This window comes from Crocuta crocuta, unplaced genomic scaffold (assembly GCF_008692635.1).
Source record: "Crocuta crocuta isolate KB4526 unplaced genomic scaffold, BGI_CrCroc_1.0 scaffold614, whole genome shotgun sequence".
Lineage (NCBI taxonomy): Eukaryota > Metazoa > Chordata > Mammalia > Carnivora > Hyaenidae > Crocuta > Crocuta crocuta.
In genome coordinates, this window is record NW_027529673.1 from 135,836 (window position 1) to 155,859 (window position 20,024).

The 20,024-nt window shown below is 35.1% G+C and overlaps 1 protein-coding gene across 2 annotated transcripts in view; it reads right to left on the bottom strand.

Moving 5' to 3' along the window:
- Positions 1 to 20,024, bottom strand: part of FOLH1 (folate hydrolase 1) — a 56,386-nt gene that overhangs the window by 7,837 nt on the left and 28,525 nt on the right. For both annotated transcript variants that reach the window (XM_077763041.1, XM_077763040.1), the window contains 8 exons: positions 17,377 to 17,475; positions 17,001 to 17,086; positions 15,352 to 15,471; positions 13,078 to 13,160; positions 7,127 to 7,190; positions 5,959 to 6,026; positions 3,213 to 3,304; positions 1,616 to 1,706 (listed from right to left, as the gene is read on the bottom strand). In XM_077763041.1, coding sequence (XP_077619167.1) covers positions 1,616 to 1,706; positions 3,213 to 3,304; positions 5,959 to 6,026; positions 7,127 to 7,190; positions 13,078 to 13,160; positions 15,352 to 15,471; positions 17,001 to 17,086; positions 17,377 to 17,475 — 703 coding nt within the window. The remainder of the gene's footprint in view (positions 1 to 1,615; positions 1,707 to 3,212; positions 3,305 to 5,958; positions 6,027 to 7,126; positions 7,191 to 13,077; positions 13,161 to 15,351; positions 15,472 to 17,000; positions 17,087 to 17,376; positions 17,476 to 20,024) is intronic.

Here is a 20,024-nt window from a genome sequence, read left to right on the forward strand (position 1 = left end):
CACTCTTCTCTGAAGCTTCCCATTTGACAAGTGCCACCCCGTATACAGGACTTCAATCAGCTTTTTATGGTATTTAAGGGAAATCCCAAGTACAAACTTCCAGTTGTAAAATAAGTAAGTCATGGAGACGTAAAGTACAGTGCAGGGAATATAGTGAATAATACTGCAACAACTTTGTATATTGATAGATGGTAACTAGATATATTGTGGGGATCATTTTGTAATGTATAAAAATAGTGAATCACTATAATGCAAACGTGAAACTAATAGAATATAGAATTCCAATTATACTTCAATAAAGAAAAAAAATCCAAGGGATCAGGGATCAAATAGCACCAAATTTCTCAAAAGCAATCCTGAAGGCTGGAATACATTGAGTAATGAGTTCAAAATTCTGACGATATAGGATTTTCAACCAAAAGCATTGTGCCCAGGCAAACTGCCAAAGAATAGTGTGTAGTTTAAATGTATTTCAGACATGCAAGGGCTTTAGATTTCATACACCCTTTTCATGAAGTTCCTGAAGGATATATTCCAAAAACAGTAAAGAGTAAACAAGAAAAAGGAAGATACAAAATCCAGGAAAGAGAAGATGCCAAACAGGAGAGAAATGAAGATGCTCTCAGATTTCTCACTGAAGGAAAATTTCATAGGCAAGAGCTATGCCACAGGTAGAGAGAACAGGCAGAGAATTCAGAGGAACAGGAGAAGATCCCAAGGGGGAAAATGAAATCTGCTAGATCACCTGATGTTTTTAAATATAGTAAAAGTTGTGGTGAATCAGTTATGGATACATGGAGGATAAAAAGATATTCTAATCAAGTGTAGTACAAGTATATACTGAGAAAATGCAATGAGGGAAAGTATTTGGGAGCTGGAAGAAGTGATAAAAAAGAGCTAAATGTCCATCTTCCCTAATGAGAAGAAAACAGATATACACAAAAGTGAAAAATAAAGAAATAGCATGAGCAAATTATTTATAAGCATGCAGATAGATATCAGAATAAAACAAAAAGTTGAAAATATCTGAATTTGTTACTGTTTTTCATTACACACTCTTACAGACTGTATGACAGTTTATGAACTATGTTCCTATGTTTCCTTGATAAAAATAAAAACTATAAAAGTGTCATTATCTTCATCAGCAACATCGGTAGCCAAAAAAATTAGGAATTGTATAGGTGTTCATGGTTTATTGTGCCTTTCACTATGATAATCTATTGTGATAAATAAACTTCCATGTTTAATGACTGGGGATCTAATGAGATAAAAATCCAAATATTTGCAGGTCTTGATATTAAGTACTTTTAAATGATAACAGGTATAGAGGAATCAAAGACAATTTCTACATTTCTAGTATAAGTAACTACATGAAAGCAATGCCATCTAATGAAACAGAAAATATATTTAAGGGAGTACATCAAAATTCAAGTTCTAAAGCTCAGGATACCAGATGTAGGAACTACCCCAGGTAGTAGTAGCAGCACCATCTCAACCATGTGTGCTTCAATTCCTCTATTTCTCTACTGCTTAACTTGCTTTTCAAAATTCAGAATTATTTATTTAGCTAAAATACATTCATAAATAACCCTGAAAAGCTTATTGATAGACTTACCCAATTTTTAGTGTACCGTGCTCTGCCTGAAGCAATTCCGAGTCTTTGGAAGAACACCTCAAAATCATTACCAGATCCCAACTTGCTAATCCTTATAGGGATAAAACATGAAATTATTTGAGTTATTTCTTCAGTGAGTACAGGTTAAAGATTTATTAAACTCCATTCTTACTACTTTAAATGTAATTTTTATTTATAAAAATCATGTTAGATAAGTAACAACAACAAAATATTTGAGAGGATTAGCAATTCTGATCATGAAGTATCTACTTCCATAAGGCTGTTTTGGGTAGTAGTGACCATTGTTCTTTTGGGTTCCTGGACCCAATTCCAACATGTGGAAAAAGACTGCCCCTCCACTGACTTCAGAAGCTGAACACAAACTCAGGTGGATATGTGCGTTTCTCAACAACACGCTACAGATTAGAGATTCCCTAGTTCCCCTCCTTGGGTTCGATTAATTTGCTAGAGCTGTTCCCAGAACTCAGAGAAACATTTTATTTACTTGATCAGATCACTGGTATAAAGGATATATCACTGGTATAAAAGGATATAACTTGGGAACAGCCAGGTGAAGGAGATGCATGGGGCGAGATGTGGTGAAAGGGCACAGAGCTCTCCATGCCCTCCCCGTGTATGCCACTCAGTGTGGAAGCTCTCTGAACCCTATCTTTTTGGGTTTTTATGGAAGTCTCATTACAAAGCCATGGTTGATTAAATCATTGCCCATTGCAAATTGATTCACCTCTGCTCCTGGGGTGGGACTGAAAGTCCCAATCCTCTAATTATGCAGCTGTCCACCTGGCCCTCAGCCCTCATCCTTAGATGGGGGTCCAAAGGTCACCTTGTTAACATAACAAGAGAACACCCTTGCCTCTTTCATCACTTAGAAAATTCTAAAGATTTAGGGAGTTATCTGTGCCAGAAAAGTGGCCAAAGATTGGATATGTACTTCTTATTATAAATCACAATATCACAACTATGTAAGCTATTTTTCAAAAAGATTCATTAAAAAATAATAAAATAAAATAACAAGATTCATTACATTGAAAAATATTTCCCCTCATTATCTTATTTGATTACCTGTATTTGTTGTCCATGATAAACGTAAAAGAAGCAGAGATTTTTTTTAGATAACTTAGATGCAAATCTTACCCTTAACATTTTTAAATTATTCATACTCTTTAAAGTTATAATCTCATCTCTAATCAATCTTTATCTCTGAGATATTTAGTCCTGTAATCTTGCTTGTGAAGACACAACCAATACTGAAATGATGTCTATGGTTTTCCTAGAGTAACCAAAATAATTGTTAACTGTATGATGTTCAGAAAAGAGAAAATGTATCGAGTAACTAGGGACAGAAATGTGAGGGGAATTACTTTCTATCATACTTTTGACTTGTGTATCATGTATATATATTGCCTACTCAAAAAAGAACCATTGTTTCATGGCCTACAGATTTAACACCCAAACACATAATATTTTATTTGTGAACCAAAGCATTGCCTTTTCTTTATCATTGAAAGGAAGTATACTTTCATTTTCAACACAACCCCATACTGTATCCACTAGCAACTCTTGTTTGCATGTTTACCTGGGCACACCACTGAACTCAGGTGAAGGACTTTTTCCATTCCAGCTCTCAAAAAGAGATTTGCCTTCAAAGCCTTCATCGGGGCTTTGGAGCTACGCAGGTTAAAAGGGAAAAAAGAGAATACTTACAAATCAGATATTTTAAAATAAAAATGTCCATCAGCCAGGGAATGAATAGATAAACTATATTCAGCAAAACAAGCAATGCAATTCATATTATTAGCAGTCATTAAGAATTACAATAATGAGTTTTTAACAATATGGGAAAATGCTCATGCTATTATTTATAAGTGGGGCCACTATAAAAACTCACATGAAGTGTATGGAAAAGAAGGCCTAATTATTACCAAGCCATTATATTCAAAGGAATGGTCCTATTCAAAGGAATGGTCCTATTGTAAGTTTTTTTGGGTCTATTTTTTTCTAATGCATGAAGGCTGCTCTCAAAAACAGACTTCTCTTATAAAAAAAGAAAGTGAAAGGAAGTAAGGTGGTGAAGAGAAGGTATTTCTTTTAATATTGCCTCTAGCCAGTAAGGTCGCTAAAGGTCATTAAATAATACATAATAAAAACAAATGCATTGATATTTTATTTAATTAATTGAGTATTTACTGTTATTTCATTAAGTACTGGTTTTACTGGTTTCTGGTTTGACTGATGAGAAAACTAAGGGAGGAAAATACGACCTATTATTGAATCCTAGACCTATTCTTGACATCTAGAGCATTAGATGTTATCCCAAAAACATTTCACAAACTAACCTTCAAATAATGTTCCATAGTTATTCACAGGTTATTTATTATACATTATATGCACACAATGTTTTTAATTTATATTTAATAAAAACCCTATGTTCTGTTTTTTAACAAATTCGATTTTTAAAAATTGATAGAGTACCTATGTTGTTTAAGACTTGTGAATGCCAGGGAAACAAAGCTCAAAAAGACACATTACATACTTTGTACTCGTGGGAACTATAAGTAAAAATGTGGAATTCAATGCGCTAGGTGCTATATGAGAGGTATGCGCAAAGGTCTATGGGAACCTAAATAAATCTGCATAAGCATGGGGAGAGAGTCAGAAATTATGTCAACATCTTAACTTGCAAAATACGAATAAATAAAGTAGTAAAATAATTTCACTCAAGCTTATACATTTACACAAAATTTTGATACAAGGGCTACTTATTTGATATAATTTGCACCACTCCATTTATTCTGAGAAATGCAAATTTAGAGGTTAAGCGTCCGACTTTGGCTCAGGTCATGAGCCCACGTTTGGTGGGTTTGAGCTCCTCATAGGGCTCTGTGCTGACAGCTCAGAGCCTGGAGCCTGCTTTGGATTCTGTGTCTCTTTTCTGCCCCTCCCGTAGTCAAACTCTGTCTCTCTGTTTCTCTCTCTCAAAAATAAACATTTAAAAAGAAATACAAATTTAGAGTAGTGTAGAAAAACATGACTAAATTCTCAGTTCATCACTAAAATTTAAAATGCTATAAATCCCTCTCTCCAAATAAACAAAACATAGTATCAGACTGCAAACCGGCAAGCATCACATAATCTGGAATCTGACTTAGAGTACTGTTTTTGCTATTGTCCCTGGGTGCCACCAAACCACCCAGAAAACATATATAGCTCCCAAGCTTCCTCAGCATTTACCTTAAATTACATGAATGTTGAAATTTCTCTGAAATACCCTGTTTTCAGGTACTTAAATTTTTATACATTTCATAGAAACTGAAAAAAAGTACAGGCAAATGATGCAGCTCTTGAGTATCGACATGAATACATTTTCTCAAAGTAATTTGCTTCTATTCCTATGGGAAGTTAAGTTATAAGATGAAATTCCATGCTTTTGAAACCAAAGGTTAGTGATATTTAAATCTTACTTAAAATCCCTATCTGAAGGGCAATAATTGTGTTTTTCTTGGTATTTATACTCCAATTGGTAATTCCATTAAATAGGCAACTCTTTTTTTTTTTTTCCTTTCCAGTTTAAATCAGATACTTAGCAGGAACAACAAAAATCTTCCAAGCAACAACTTCTTCATTATGACTAACATTAGGACCGTCCAGTAGCAGGACCACTAAAGGGAAGAGTTGCCTGTCAGCCCTATGGGAATTCAGGCACTGTCTCTCCAGCAGGTTCCGTACCTTGTGCCACTGTCAGAACTAAGACAACTTTAGCAATCAGCCCAGATCAGGGGGGCTCAGTGGACCGCAGTTCAAGTCAGGAATTCAGGAAGGGGGGTACACGGTCTCACTTAGCCTCTGCCTCAAATTGACTTGGCCATGGAGTCCATTCTTGGGTGTTTTTACACATAGTCTTTCTCAATCACTTAGAAATTTTAACTCTTCCTGCATCCTGGACTAACTGGTATTGTGATATGAAGGAGTATAAAGCAGTTTTAAAATTAAGGACTTAAACCACAGGACCAAGTAAGTCCTGGCTCAGCTACTACACAAGTTTTGTGACTTTGGTGGCTAATGCTTTTTGATCTCAGTGTTCTCAGTTTCATATGGGGATGGTAGACGCAATGCTATCCAAAGGCTACTTCAGGGAAGTTGGGGGAAACGGGGTAATACGTATAAACAGTTTATGACATGCAATGTTCTCAGGAGTGGGTATTTGCTCTATGAGAAAAACACAAATTATAAAACAAGGCAGCTGCTTAACATAATAATGGTACCTCAGTGAAACATCATTTGTAGAGCTCAAATTTTCTAAAATGATACGTAATTATTTTTACCTCCTTTGTTAGGTTGTATACCAAGCTGTACATCAGTGGGGAGCAATCAACTCTCAGAGTATAGTTCCCTTAAAGATAAAGAGAATGGTTTTTTATTTCATTTACTTCAGTCTTTGACTCAAAGACCAATCTTAACTTTTTTCCCAGAAAGATCCTTTTAGAACCTAAGTCCAATCAAAACTCTCCAACTCATTACTCAATAAAACTCATTATACTTACCCTGGTCCTTGGTTCCATACAAGAAACAACTCCCATCACCTCTCCAAATCTTCACATCCCACTCTACCCAAGCAGGCACCTTCTCAGGGTCTTTGCACACACTGTTCCCTCAGCCTGGAACAGCATTCTGCATTACATCTGCATGACTTAAAATTCCCCCACTTCACTTAGACCTCTAGTCTAATGTCATGCTTTCTGAGAGCTGTCCCTTGAATACCCTACTAAAGGAGCATCCTCTCTTCCCTTCATCCTAGCCACTCTCTCTTGACTTTGGCTTATTTTTCTCATTAGTTACCTACCAAGCATGTTAAATATTTGCCTTTTTATTTGTCATCCTCACACCAGACTCTAAGTTCCATGGGAACAGGTATTCTTTTTTATTTGTTGCCCTATCCCCGGGGCTTAACACAGCCCTGGTGTTTAGCATTTACCCAATAAATATTTGTTGTGAAAATGCATTTGTAAGGAGGTGCTCTCCAGCTAGTTGTGAATAGAGAGAAAAAATATACTTGGACATCAGTTATTTCTTATAAAATATATCCATCCATATGATATGATAAAACTAGGATTATATTCAAATTATACTTTTTTTGCTACCACATTCTAAAATCCAGAAATTTTTAGTTCTATGATTTACTTATTCATTTAACCAGAAATCTTCTTTTCTATGATTTGCTCATTCATTTAACAGATATTTACAGTGCCTAGCGCAGACAAGGTAATCTGCCAGGTGAAGCAAGTCAGAGAGGGCTGCTTTCCTAAATAAGCACTCTAGGTCTCATAGCTGCTGTAAAGCAAGGGCAGAAACCAGACACACCAGCAACGAAGTCCCTAAACACATGTAATGGATTTGCCTTCCTTATTAGTGTTATTAACTTATTAGTGTTATTAACTAAATGGCTGCTACTACCATGATCACATCTTTTCCTACAAGACCAATGATATTCACCTTCAATAGAAGAATCTGCATTAATATAAGCCACACCACGCTCTTGAAGAAGTCTGGAATTCTCCTACAATAAAAAAGAAAGAAAAGCACAAATATATACCATAAGCTTCCCCTAAAACAATGTATCTTTATATTTGCCATGTGCAGATTTCTGAACTAAGCTGACTACAAAATTGATATGTAAGATTCTGAAAGTGAGTATACTTGAAGGAATTTAAGTAAGGACTATTGTTAATAAATAAAAGGCAAAATATTTTTAAGACTAAAATGTAAGATGAACCTGTCTGTCCTCTTAATATAGTAAATAGAAAAGGAGTTGATTGCTTAACCATACATAGTTTATCTTTAAGAAATTCTCTTAGCAAACATGAATGACCTAAGGAAGAAACTCTGAGTGGAAAAAATGATTTTTTAAAAATTTAAATAGAGATTATTGCCCAATTCTCAGGGAATGAACAATCTCAATTTATGGGTTAAAACTGTGAGGTCTATACTGGAAAGCATGAAGTTCGCCAGTAGGATCGCACCACCTACTGGTCACAACTGATCATAGCATAACTTTAAAATGCTGACATAAAGTGCAGCAAAATTTTTTTGAGCTATTAAGTGGATTTGACTCTTTAAAACATGCAATTTCCCATGCATCCTGACAGTAAGAAAGAAAGTGGAAAAGATTTGCAACTTTAGGTGGGGAAAATAATTGAAGGAGATAAATAAACCTCAAAATACTTAGGCTCTTCTGGATGCCACCATAAATCTTTCCTATCTTTAGGAACACTACTTCTTTTGTTTTTCCCAAAGAAAACTGAAGTTTACAGGACTTCTCCTAATTCCGAGAGTATATAATAGGAGCCAAATATGGTTTACAGCATGACTGAAAGTAAATGAGGTAAAGTTTAAGTTTGCATATATTTACAGCTAATGCTTCTATTCCACAAGGCCAGCAATGTATGCAAGTAAAATTAATTTATTTAAAATTTTAAATCTAGTATAGTTAACATACAGTGTTATATTGGTTTCAGGTGTATAATATAGTGATTCACAATTCTATACATTATTCAGTGCTCATCACATGATAAGTGTAATTTTAAATCCCCTTCACCTATTTCACACATCCCACCACTCCCCTCCCCTCTGGCAGCCACCAGTTTGTTCACTATAGTTAAGTCCGTTTCTTTGTTTGTCTCTCTCTTTATTCCCTCTTTGCTTGTTAGTTTTGTTTCTTAAATTTCACATATGAGTGAAATCATATGGTATTTGTCTTTCTCTGACTGATTTATTTAACTTAGCATTATACTCTCTGGATCTAACCATGCTGTTGCAAATGGCAGGATTTTGTTCTTTTTTATGGCTTAATAATATTCCATTACATATATATATGTCTGTGGGTGTATATATGTATATATATGTATGTATGTATGTATTACATCTTGTTTATCCATCCATTAATGGACACTTGGGCTGCTTCTATAATTTGGCTATTGTAAATAATGCTACTATAAACATAGAGTGCATTAATCTTTTTGAATTAGTGTTTTTTGTATTCTTTGGGTAACTACCCAGTAGCGGAATTACTAGATCATAGGGTAGTTCTATTTTCAATTTTTTGAGTAACCTCAGTACTGTTTTCCACAGTGGCTGCACCAGTTTACATTTCCACCAGCAGTGCATGAGGTTTCTTTTTCTCCCCATCTCGCCAACACTTGATTTTAGCCATTCTATCAGGTGTGAGGTGATACTTCATGGTTTTGATTTCCATCTCCCTGATGATTAGTGATGTTGAGCACCTTTTCATTTGTCTGTTGGCCATCTTTATGTCTTCTTGGGAGAATGACTGTTTGTCTTCTACTTATTTTTTTTTTTATCAGATAACTTGTGTTTTTTTTGTGTGTTGAGTTATACCAGTTTTTTAAAATATATATTTTGCATACTAACCCTTTCAGGTAAGTCATTTGCAAATATCTTCTTCCATTCAGTAGGTCATCTTTTAGTATCAGTCATGGTTTCCTTTGTTGCTTAGAAGGTTTTTATTTTGATGTAATCTCAATAGTTTATTTTTGTTTTTGTTTCCTTTGCTTCAGGAGCCATATGTAGAAAAATGTTGTTATGGCCAGTGTAATAGAAAGTACTGCCTGTTCTCTCTTTTAGGATTTTTATGGTTTCAGGTCACATTTAGCTCTTTATTCCACTTTGGGTTTGTTTTTGGGTATGATGTAAAAAAGAGGGCCAGTTTTATTCTTTTACATGTTTCTGTCCAGTGTTTCCAACACCACTTGTTGAAGAGACTGTCTTTTTCCCACTGCATATTCTTTCCTTCTTTGTCAAAGACTAACTGGCCATGTAATTGTGGGTTTGTTTCTGGGCATCCTATTCTATTCTACTGATCTATGTGTCTACTTTTGTGCCAGTGCCATACTGTTTGGATTACTACAGGTTTGCATTATAACTTAAAATCTAGAGTTTTGATACCTCCAGCTTTTTCTTATTCAAGATTGTTTTGGCCATTTGGGGCCTTTTGTGGTTTCATACAAATTTTAGAATTGTTTGTTCTAGTTTTGTGAAAAAACCTGTTGGTATACGGATTGGAATTGCGTCCAACCAGTAGATTGCTTTTGGCAGTATGGACATTTCAACAATATTTATTCTCCCAATCTATGAGCACGGAATATATTTCCATTTGTTTGTGTCATCTTTAATTTCCTTAATAAATGTTTTATAGTTTTCAGAATACAGGTCTTTCACCTCTGTGATTAAGTTTATTGCTAGGCATTTTATTATTCTTGCTACAATTGTAAATGGGATTGTTTTCTTAATTTCTCTTTCTGCTTCATTATTCATGTATAGAAATGCAGTGGATTTCTGTATACTGATTTTGTTTCCTGAAACATTACTGACTTCATTTGTAAGTCCTAGTAGGGTTTTTTTTAAGTGGGGGTGGATTGTGGAATTTAGGGTTTCCTATATATATGATACTGTAATCTGCAAATAGTGAAGGTTTTGCTTCTTCCTTACCAATTTGGATGCCTTTGATTCCTTTCTCTCGTCCAATTCCTGTGGCTAGGACTTCCAGTATCACGCTGAATAAAAGTGGTGACACCTCCTTGTTTTCTTCCTGACCTTAGGTGAAAAAAGGTCTCAGATTTTCACTATTGAGTATGAGGTCAGCTGTGGATTTTCATATATGGCCTTTATTATGTTGAGGTATGTTCCTTCTTTTTTGAGGGTTTTCATCATCAATGGGTGTTGTATTTTGTCAAATGCTTTTCTGCATCTGTTGAAATGATACGTTTTTTTATCCATTCTCTTAGTGATATGATGTATCACATTGATTGATTTGCAAACATTATACCACACAGGAATAATACCCACTTAATCATGGTGAATGATTTTTTAAATGTACTGTTGTATTCAGTTAGCTACCATTTTGTTGAGGATTTTTGCATCTATGTTCATTAGAGATATTGACTTGTAGTTCTCTTTTTGTATAGTGTCTTTATCTAGTCTAGGTATCAGATCAATGTTGGCCTCATACAACAAATGTTTCTTCTTCTTCTTCTATTTTTGGATTAGTTTGAAAAGAATAGGTATTTGTTTTTATTTTTAATTTTTGGTAGAATTCACTTGTAAAGCAAGTGGTCCTGCACTTTGGTTTGTTAGGAATATTTTGATTACTGATTCAATCTCATTGCTGGTAATCGATCTATTGAAATTTTCTATTTCTTCCTGATTCAGTTTTGGTAAATTATATGTGAATAAAAGTTTCTTTCTTCTTTCTTCTTCTATTTTTGGAATAGTTTGAAAAGAATAGGTATTTGAGGGTTTTTAAAAAATTTTTGGTAGAATTTACTTGTAAAACCATCTGGTCCTGCACTTTGGTTTGTCGGGAATATTTTGATTACTGATTCAATTTCACTGCTGGTAATCTATCTGTTCAAACTTTCTATTTCTTCCTGATTCAGTTTTGGTAAATTATATGTTCATAAAAATTTATCTATTTCTTCTAGATTGTCCAATTTGTTGGCACATAAAATTTTTCCTAATATCCCCTCATAATCGTGTATATTTCTGTGGTGCTGGTTGTTTTTTATCCTCTTTCATTTCTGATTTTGTTTGAGTCCATCCCCATCCCCCTCTTTTTGATGAGTCTAGCTAAAGGTTTACCAACTTTACTTATCTTTTCAAAGAACTAGCTGGTGGTTTCATTGATCTGTTCTATTATTTTTTTAGTTTCTATTTTATTTCGGCTCTAATCTTTATTATTCCCTTCCTTCTACTGATTTTGTATTTTGTTTGTTCTTGTTTGTTCTTTTTTCTAGCTCCTTTACTTGTAAGGTTAGGTTGTTTGAGATTTCTCTTGCTTCTTGCTTTAGGCCTATATTGCTATAAACTTCCCTCTTATAATAGCTTTTGCTATATCCCAAAGATTTTGGACCACTACATTTTCATTGTCATTTGTCTCCATGTGTTTTTATAATTTCTCCTTTGATTTATTGGTTGACCCATTCATTGTTTAGTGGCATGTTGTTTAACCTCCACATTTTGTGCTCTTTCCAGATTTTTTTCTTGTGGTCGATTTCTAGTTTTATAGCATTGTGGTCAGAGAAGATGCATGGTATGCCTTTGATCTTCTGGAATTTGTTGAAGCTTGTTTTGTGGCCTAATATATGATCTATTCTAGAGAATGTTCCATGTACACTTGAAAAGAACATGTATTCTGTTGTTTTAGAATAGAATGTTCTGAATATATCTGTTAGCTCCATCTGGTCCAATGTGTCATTCAAAGCCCCTGTTTCCTTTTTGATTTTCTGTTTGGATTATCTATCCACTGATGTAAATGGGGTGTCTCCTACTAGTATTGTATTACTATCAATTAGTTCCTTTATGTATGTTATTAACTGCTTTATGTATTTGGGTGCTTCCATGTTGGGCACATAAATATTTACAATTGTTACATCTTCTTATAACTGTATCATTTGTGATTATATAGCATCCTTCTCTGTTTCTTATTACAGTCTTTGTTTTAAAGTCTACTTTGTCCACTGTAAGTATTACTACCCCAGATATCTTTTCACATCTATTTGCATAAATATTTTTCCATCCTTCACTTTTGATCTGCATATGTCTTTAGGTCTAAAATAAGTCTCTTATAGGCAGCATGTAGATGGGTCTTGTTTTTTAATCCATTTCATCACCCTATGTTTTTAGATTGGAGTGTTTAGCCCATTTACATTAAAGTAATTATTGATAGGGATGTAACTTATTGCCAACTTGTTACTTGTTTATGGCTGTTTTTATAGTTTTTCTCTGTTCCTCTCTTCCTTTGCTCTCTTCCCTCATGGTTAGTTGCCTTTCTTTAGTGATATACTTGGATTCCGTCCTCTATTTTTTGCATAGCTACTACTGGTTTCTGGTTTGTGATGACCATTTGGTTTGTGTATAACATCTTCTGCATAAAGGGACATTTACTTTTAAGGGGGCCTATCAAATATTTTGCAGTGAGACTTTCTACCTCATTTTTAGCATGATTTAATTTAGAGTCAGTCATTAAGATATAAGGAACATAAATGTCAAAAGTATACCTTACTGTATAAACTCAAGGAGGTATTTTAATGCGGTTAGCTTTAGTAGTTAATTTGCAAAGGGTAGCAGAAGTGTGATACCTTATTTTGATGTTTGGTTTCTAGTGAATTTACTTATTTACTACTGTACTCCCAGAAAATGAAGATTAAATTATTTTGAAAATTGACATTAAGTAGCTTTAAAATTCAAACACAGCATTTTTTAATGACAAAGAGATTTTTCTTTTTGGACAAGGATATGTTGTTTCAGATTTTCTGGAAAAAAAGTTTGAATATGTTCTCACTGAATTCACTTGTTATTTTTACATCCTTGAGAATTGAGTCCTAATTGTTTATTATGAAAATTTATATTGTAGCAAATTATGAACTAACCTCTGCCCACTCAGTAGAACCAAGAAGACCAAATTCTTCTGCATCCCAGCTTGCAAACAAAATTGTTCTTCTAGGTCTCCACCCTAAAATATATGTGTATACACATAAATGCTGGGAAAAATACATCATATGTCCAAGACATTGTAAAACTCAACAGCAAAACAACACTAAAACTCCACTGATTGTTTAGGAAAAGTGAACTGTGGTGAGAATTTTTACTTATATCATTTCATTATCATAACGTTATCAGATGTTAAAGCTGATGTGTCAGTACAAACAAGCACATTTGCACTGAAAAGGGGGAAATGTAGACATACCAAAAATACCATCAGGTCATAATATTGTAATTGGCTTATAATGATTGGATACATGCAGGAAGCCACCTGTGCTCTGCAGCTCCCTGGAATGGAAGAAGAAAGTGCTAGATGTGGTCTGTGTTCTGAGAGCAGATTGAGCCAAGAGAAAATTCCTTACAACTCTTCCATGTTCTGGCATCACACACGCAATTGTTCAATGTTAGCTGCTTGTGTGATTTCACTCCATTCTTTGCCAGAATTAGTCAACAGAAGCTCAGTTAGCAATACCGCTGTCTGTGGCTGCTGCAATAATTCAGCATAACTCAGCAAGGAGGTAATATGGCTTGGAGTGATAAACACTGACCCTGTAGTTAAAGAAAGATCTTATTTCAAATCCTGGTTCTTTCACCTACTAGCAGTATGACCGAGGGGAAGTTATGCAAGATTCCTTAGCTTCCCCTTCTTCATCTGTACACCAGAAGGAGCAAAGTAAAGATGAAGATACTACTTGATTGTTAGGAAGATTAACTGGAGTCATGTTTACAAACACAGCACTTCATATGTGCTCTGAAAGTGTGTCATTATTTCCGTAAATAGTTCATTTGTGCTTATTAAGAATGTGTATCCCTACGGCTGAGTCCAGTGTTTTATTGTTGTCAATTTGTTAATAATATTCACATTTTCTATGAATTATTATTCCTTGTCATTGCACTCTCTTGGCACACTCTATCATTGTCACTGCGATGTTTTGTAATTATCATAGGGAATCTTACTGCAAAATCATGAATTTTTTTGTGCTAATGCTAACTACTACCTAATTCATGAGCTATGTAAATTTAGGTCTTCATAATTCTGTGTCCTTAAAATATAAAATATTTTTGTGGGAAAAAAGGATACAGCCCCTTTACATTTTGTTTTAAAGACAGACATGGTTTCATGGGCTGGTAGCCAGAAATTTGAATTTTAACCTGGGATCTCTGACTCTGCTACACACTAGCTATACAACCATGGGTGATACACTAAATTCTGTAAAACTTAGTTAGCTTATTTGTGAAATGAAAACAGAAATAACTAAGTAAACTTCTCCCTGGTTGTTAAGAGTTCAAAACAATGAATACGTGAAAGCACCTTCTCTGAGAAAATAAGTATCATGCAACTTAATATATATATATATATATTTTTTTGCAACTTAATATATTTTTGTCATTGGTTGTGATTGCTGCTAAAAAACATGGCTCACACTTATTGCCCCCACATCCTCGTTTGCAGGGTCAGTAAACAGAGTGGACTTTCTGCTCTCACTGTGTGATTTATTTTAAAAAGCAACCATTTGAACTAAATGTTATCTTTGTTTTCATATGAAGATTCTAAAAGGACTGAAGCAATGGTGCTAGGAACGTAAACCTAAGTTTTAGGAGAGCACACCAAGCCTGAGGATGTGGGAGTGCAAACATCAAACTTCCGAAACTCCTATTAGGAAGGGAGGCCAGTACTTCTCAGAGGAGCTTGAATTCCCTCCCTTACTTGGTGCCCTTGACCTGTTGTGTGAGGCTAGATGGGCCTATGGAACCTCTGATCACAGTTCTCTGATCAGGACATGTTGACCCAGGACCTAATTTTGGTTTGTCCTCTCCTGTGAAGAAACTGGTCTCCACCTTCTTTGTTGTCAAGAGCAACCCCTCACAGTATCATTCTCTTATTTCAGATTATATTTTATAAATGTCAATAATGTAAACATTATTATATAAATAAGCAAAAGTAAGTAAACAATATAATTATCTAACCCTCATGAGTAATATGGCCACTAGTTACTGAAAGCTATTCTATGCTACTAGATATTACAAAGCACTTGATATTTGCACGTATCCAGTCAGTTGATCCTTCTCACAGACCTGTAAGAAGGTGGTAATTCTACACACTTTACAGAGGACCAAACTGAGATTCAGAGTGGTTGACCTTTTCACTTTGTTTATGTTACCTTCTTTTTTTAGTGTTCCAAAACTCCTCACGATTTCATGAACAACAGCTGCTCCACTCTGAGGGTCGATGCCACCAAACACCCATGAGTCACGGTGACCTCCAAGAATGACATATCTGTCTAGGAAGCATCATTGCAAAATTATTTGTCTTTCCAGGTCAATTAACAGAGCAAATTGCAAATGAGTCAAGAGCATCTAAACACAGAGCACTCATGACTCAAAGAAAGATAGCAAGGTTCCTGAAGACTTGTGTAAATGTACTATTTTGGTCTGATTTTGATGGAAGAAGAAAATGGATAGGACAAGCAAAGGTATACTTCAATGTACTTCAATAAGTGATGGGGCACCTAGGAGGCTCAGTTGGTTAAGTGTCCAACTCTTGATTTCACTCAGGTCATGATCTCATGGTTTATGAGTTCAACACCTACATCCAGTTCTGTGCTGATGGTGTGGAGCCTGCTTGGGGTTCTTTCTCTCCTCTCTCTCTGCCCTTCCCCCACTTACTTGCACGCTCTCCCTCTCTCTCTCTCTCTCGCACACACACACACAATAAATAAACTTAAAAATATATAAGTAATGGTAAGTAAGTATGGAATTATTCTATACATATCTTTTTAGAATTCTCTGTCACTCCTCTTACCTACTTAACACTTTGCTTCCAGTATTTTCAGAGTAAGAGAACACAGTGTCCACATAGTACGTTCTCCACTTCCTACTCCTATTCAGTTTTCAAGACACAGATCAACAATTTCCCCCTCTGTGACCCTTTCCTAGCTTCCACAGGGGAGAGAATTGCTCCCACTATCCAGCTTTCAGAGCAATCCTACCATATCTGACAAAGCTTTTACCATGTTTGAATATTTGGCTCCTTGTCCCTGGCTCATGTCTTCATTTTTTCCCCTCTATCCTCAATGCCTAATACAGAGATTGCATAAAACAGGTATTCAGTAAGATTCAATAAATTGCCAGTTATATATCATTTAGTAACCTCTGGAAGTAAGCCAGTATTCTTTATCCTTGAAAGAAAGCATTGACTGTTTTTATGAAAAATATGTGATTTAGCTGTATGCCTGCTAGTAAGAAATATATTACCCTAATCCCTAAGGAATTGAAACACAATGAAGTAAGACTATTTACAAAATATACTAATCTGTAGGGTACTGAAATTCTATGGAAATCATGTGTCTATACATCTCATTAACTTCAATGGAAAATAAGACTATGTAAAGGATTCATTAATTCAAGGTTACCTTAATTTTCTGAGTGTTATCTTTCGCATAGATGTTTGTAGTTATCATGAAGACATTTCTTCAAGCAAACTATGTGGTAAACAAATCCAGAAAACCCAGAGAAAAGGCCTCAGAATGATCCTTCCCTGACCTTTCACCCTGGATCCTTTAATTGAAGTATGCACAACTTAACATTTACTAACCTCAGGCATCTAACCAACCCAGCCCCACATTTACTTTTCTTCAAACATGTATCACAATACAAAATTACCTCAAATTTATATATCTTGGGTCCTTGTAAGTTCCACTAGGGCCAAGAAGTACTTTACTTTGTTCACCTTGCATTCTCAGAGCTCAGAGCAGTACTCGGCACAGAAGGATTGCTCGATCAATATTCTCTGAGCAAATGATTAGTTTACCTGGTTCCACTGCTCCTCTGAGAGTTCCGATTACGTTGTATATTCTGGTCACTTTATTGTTAGAATGGACATGCATCTTGACTTTTCTAATGCAAAAATAAAGGACGTGTTCTGAAAATACCAGTTAACACTTTGCCACCCACAATTTTTTAACTCTTACATCATTTTTAAAATTTCTATGTGTACACATGCAAGAATTACATTGTCCAGCTGTCCAGTACTAATGATGTGAGTGTATTCCCCTCTACAACCTGTGGTTTTGTTTCCTGTTGGTACCAGATATATTTTATTTTCCATTCATCCTCTGTGGGTTTTTTATTTTTGAAAAATGTTTTCCTTGTCTGGAAGAGAGTTACAACAAAAATAGTCTCTTAACTGTGTAGAAAAGTTTCCAATAAAGCCTGGGCCAACATTGTAGGGCACTTGGAGGCTTCCTTTCCAGCTGCTGTCTGGTGGTGCTGATCCTCCCATTTTCCTGTTGAACACAAAAAGTATTATTAGCTGAAGAAAAACTTTGGAGCTATCAGTTACAGTGTCAGTGAGCTTGCATTCTGGACTGCCTGCTCATGATAGCTTCAAGAGTCAGGGATATACCAGTTAACTCCTACTAGGGTTCTTAGGAGGTAGAGTCTACCATTCTTCCCATTTCAAAGATGAGGGCGTGAGGCTTAGAGAAATAGGTAACTTGCTTGACGCCACGCAGCTGGTAAGTGGTATAGCTGAGGGTCAAACATTTTGGAAGAATCCAGACTCATGGTTCCCAGTTTCTAATAGAAAGCCAGTTTAAAATGCCTCTGATGTCAAATTCTGGTCTGGGATTTTCCATTTTGTTATTTCTCCTACTGATAAATATATCCCCAAATATGGACATGGTCATCTTTTACAAGGTAAAAGTTCTCTCATGTCAACTGGGGAGTGAAGAAGAGCAAAGGAAATGATTTTACTTCAATCAACAGTCCCTAAAAGCTTCCTGCAAATTTTTAAGTAGTAAGGCACCTGGGTGGCTCCCAGTCGGTTAAGTCTGACTTTGGCTCAGGTCATGTTCTCACAGTTCATGGGTTTGGGCCCCGCATCAGTGTCTGTGCTAACAGCTCAGAGCCTGGAGCCTGCTTCAGATTCTGTGTCTCCTCCCTCTCTCTCTGCCCCTCCTCCTCTCACACTCTCTCTGTATTTCTCTCTCTCTCTCTGTCTCAGAAATAAACATTTTTAAAAAATGAATTTAATTTTAATAAAAAATTTAAAAATGAAGGGTAGGAAAATTCAAACAGACTAGTCAGTACATGCCAATAGCCCTGGTTATTTCTCAGCAGGTGACTGAAAAAGGTAATATGATAGTGTTTATGGAATGAAGGCGTTCTTGTGGTTTTATTTCAACATATCTGCCTTTATTCTTTCAAGAGCATTGACTTATTCTTGGTTTGGGCATAGAAACCAAATGTACCTTTGCTAAGTTATGGAAAATTGAAGAACATGATTCAAGAGAAAATGAAGAGTGTGGAAAATATCAATCTATCTTTTATGACTTTATTTGTCATCATAGAATTTCATGCACTCTAGGCTTTGCAAAGGAGCATGCTTTGCAAAGGAGCATGCTTTACAGCTTCCTGCTTTGTTCTGTGCCTACACACAGGTGCTGTTCCCTGACTAACTATTTGAGGAAATGTGACTAGTTCCACTTGACCTAGAATCTACTGAACACACAATGATAAAGCAATTGATTAGACTATATTCTCGTGGAGGCCTAATTATAAGTAATATTCTGTTTTAAAATGCTCTATCAGGGAGTAAATGCTTACTCATTTTTTTCCCCATCTCACTGATGAGTTTGGCTAATAAACATCATTTCAAGTAATATACTATAAAATTTATTTGTCTTTTTATATTAAAATTTCACATAGATAGCATCAAGTAATATGAAGAGGCATTACAATGGTAGAAAGCATAATCAGTCAAAACAGCAGAGTACTTAGCATGTAAAAAAGTTGTAGAGCACAGGGGTGCCTGAGTGGCTCAGTCTGATAAACATCTGACTTCGGCTCAGGTTCATGAGTTTGAGCTCCACATCAGGCTTTCTGCTATAAGCACAAAGCCCACTTCAGATCCTCTGTCTCCCTCCCTCTATCCCTCACCCCACAAATAATCATTAATAAAAAGTTGTAGAGCACAAGCAAAGAAACATATACCTATTCTTGATTATATATAAAATATTTCTGTAATTATATACTGTAAGTTAACAACACTAATTGCTCTTAAGGTGGAAATGAGTTAGATGGAAGCCTCTTCCTGTACACCCCTTTGAACTCTGAACTGTGTAAATATATTTCCTTTTCAAAATAAAAACATGAAAAATATAAAAAGGTACTTTCAACAGGAAGAATAACAACCATCTATTATTACATAAGGAAGGTAACGAATAGCCCATATTCCCACAAAATAATAAACTATAAGGTGGAAATTATAGTGTACCACAAGGACAAGTAAACAGATGACCAAAATAGAATATGATAGCTGAATATAAGAACTGGATGTATTAATTCAGGAAATATCACAGATCTATGGAGAATAGAAGTTTTCGTCAATAAATGTTACTGACATATAATTAAATATACATTCTTTAGGTACTGACCTCACTCTATAAATAAAAAATAAATTCCAAGAAAATTAAAAAGTTAAATATTAAACTTGCAAGCCATACAAATTTCAGGAAATATATGTAAATGTTGAAAATGTCTCTGAAAGGACTTGATTAGATAGTAGATGTTCAATAAATATATACAAACAGCATGGCATTTAAAATCTATATCCTGCAGCAAATTACTTTTTATTTGTACATTTGGCAAAGATTGTCTACAATGTTCAAGACATCATGATATACTCAAGACATCTGTGTTATAAGGAACACAAATATGTATGTGACAGTCATTCCACCAAAAAGTTTAGTCAGAAGTTAGAAGAAGATACGTATAAAGTCAACAATAATATAAAACAAAGCAAGACAAATGGTAGAGAAATTTCTAAAGGCAA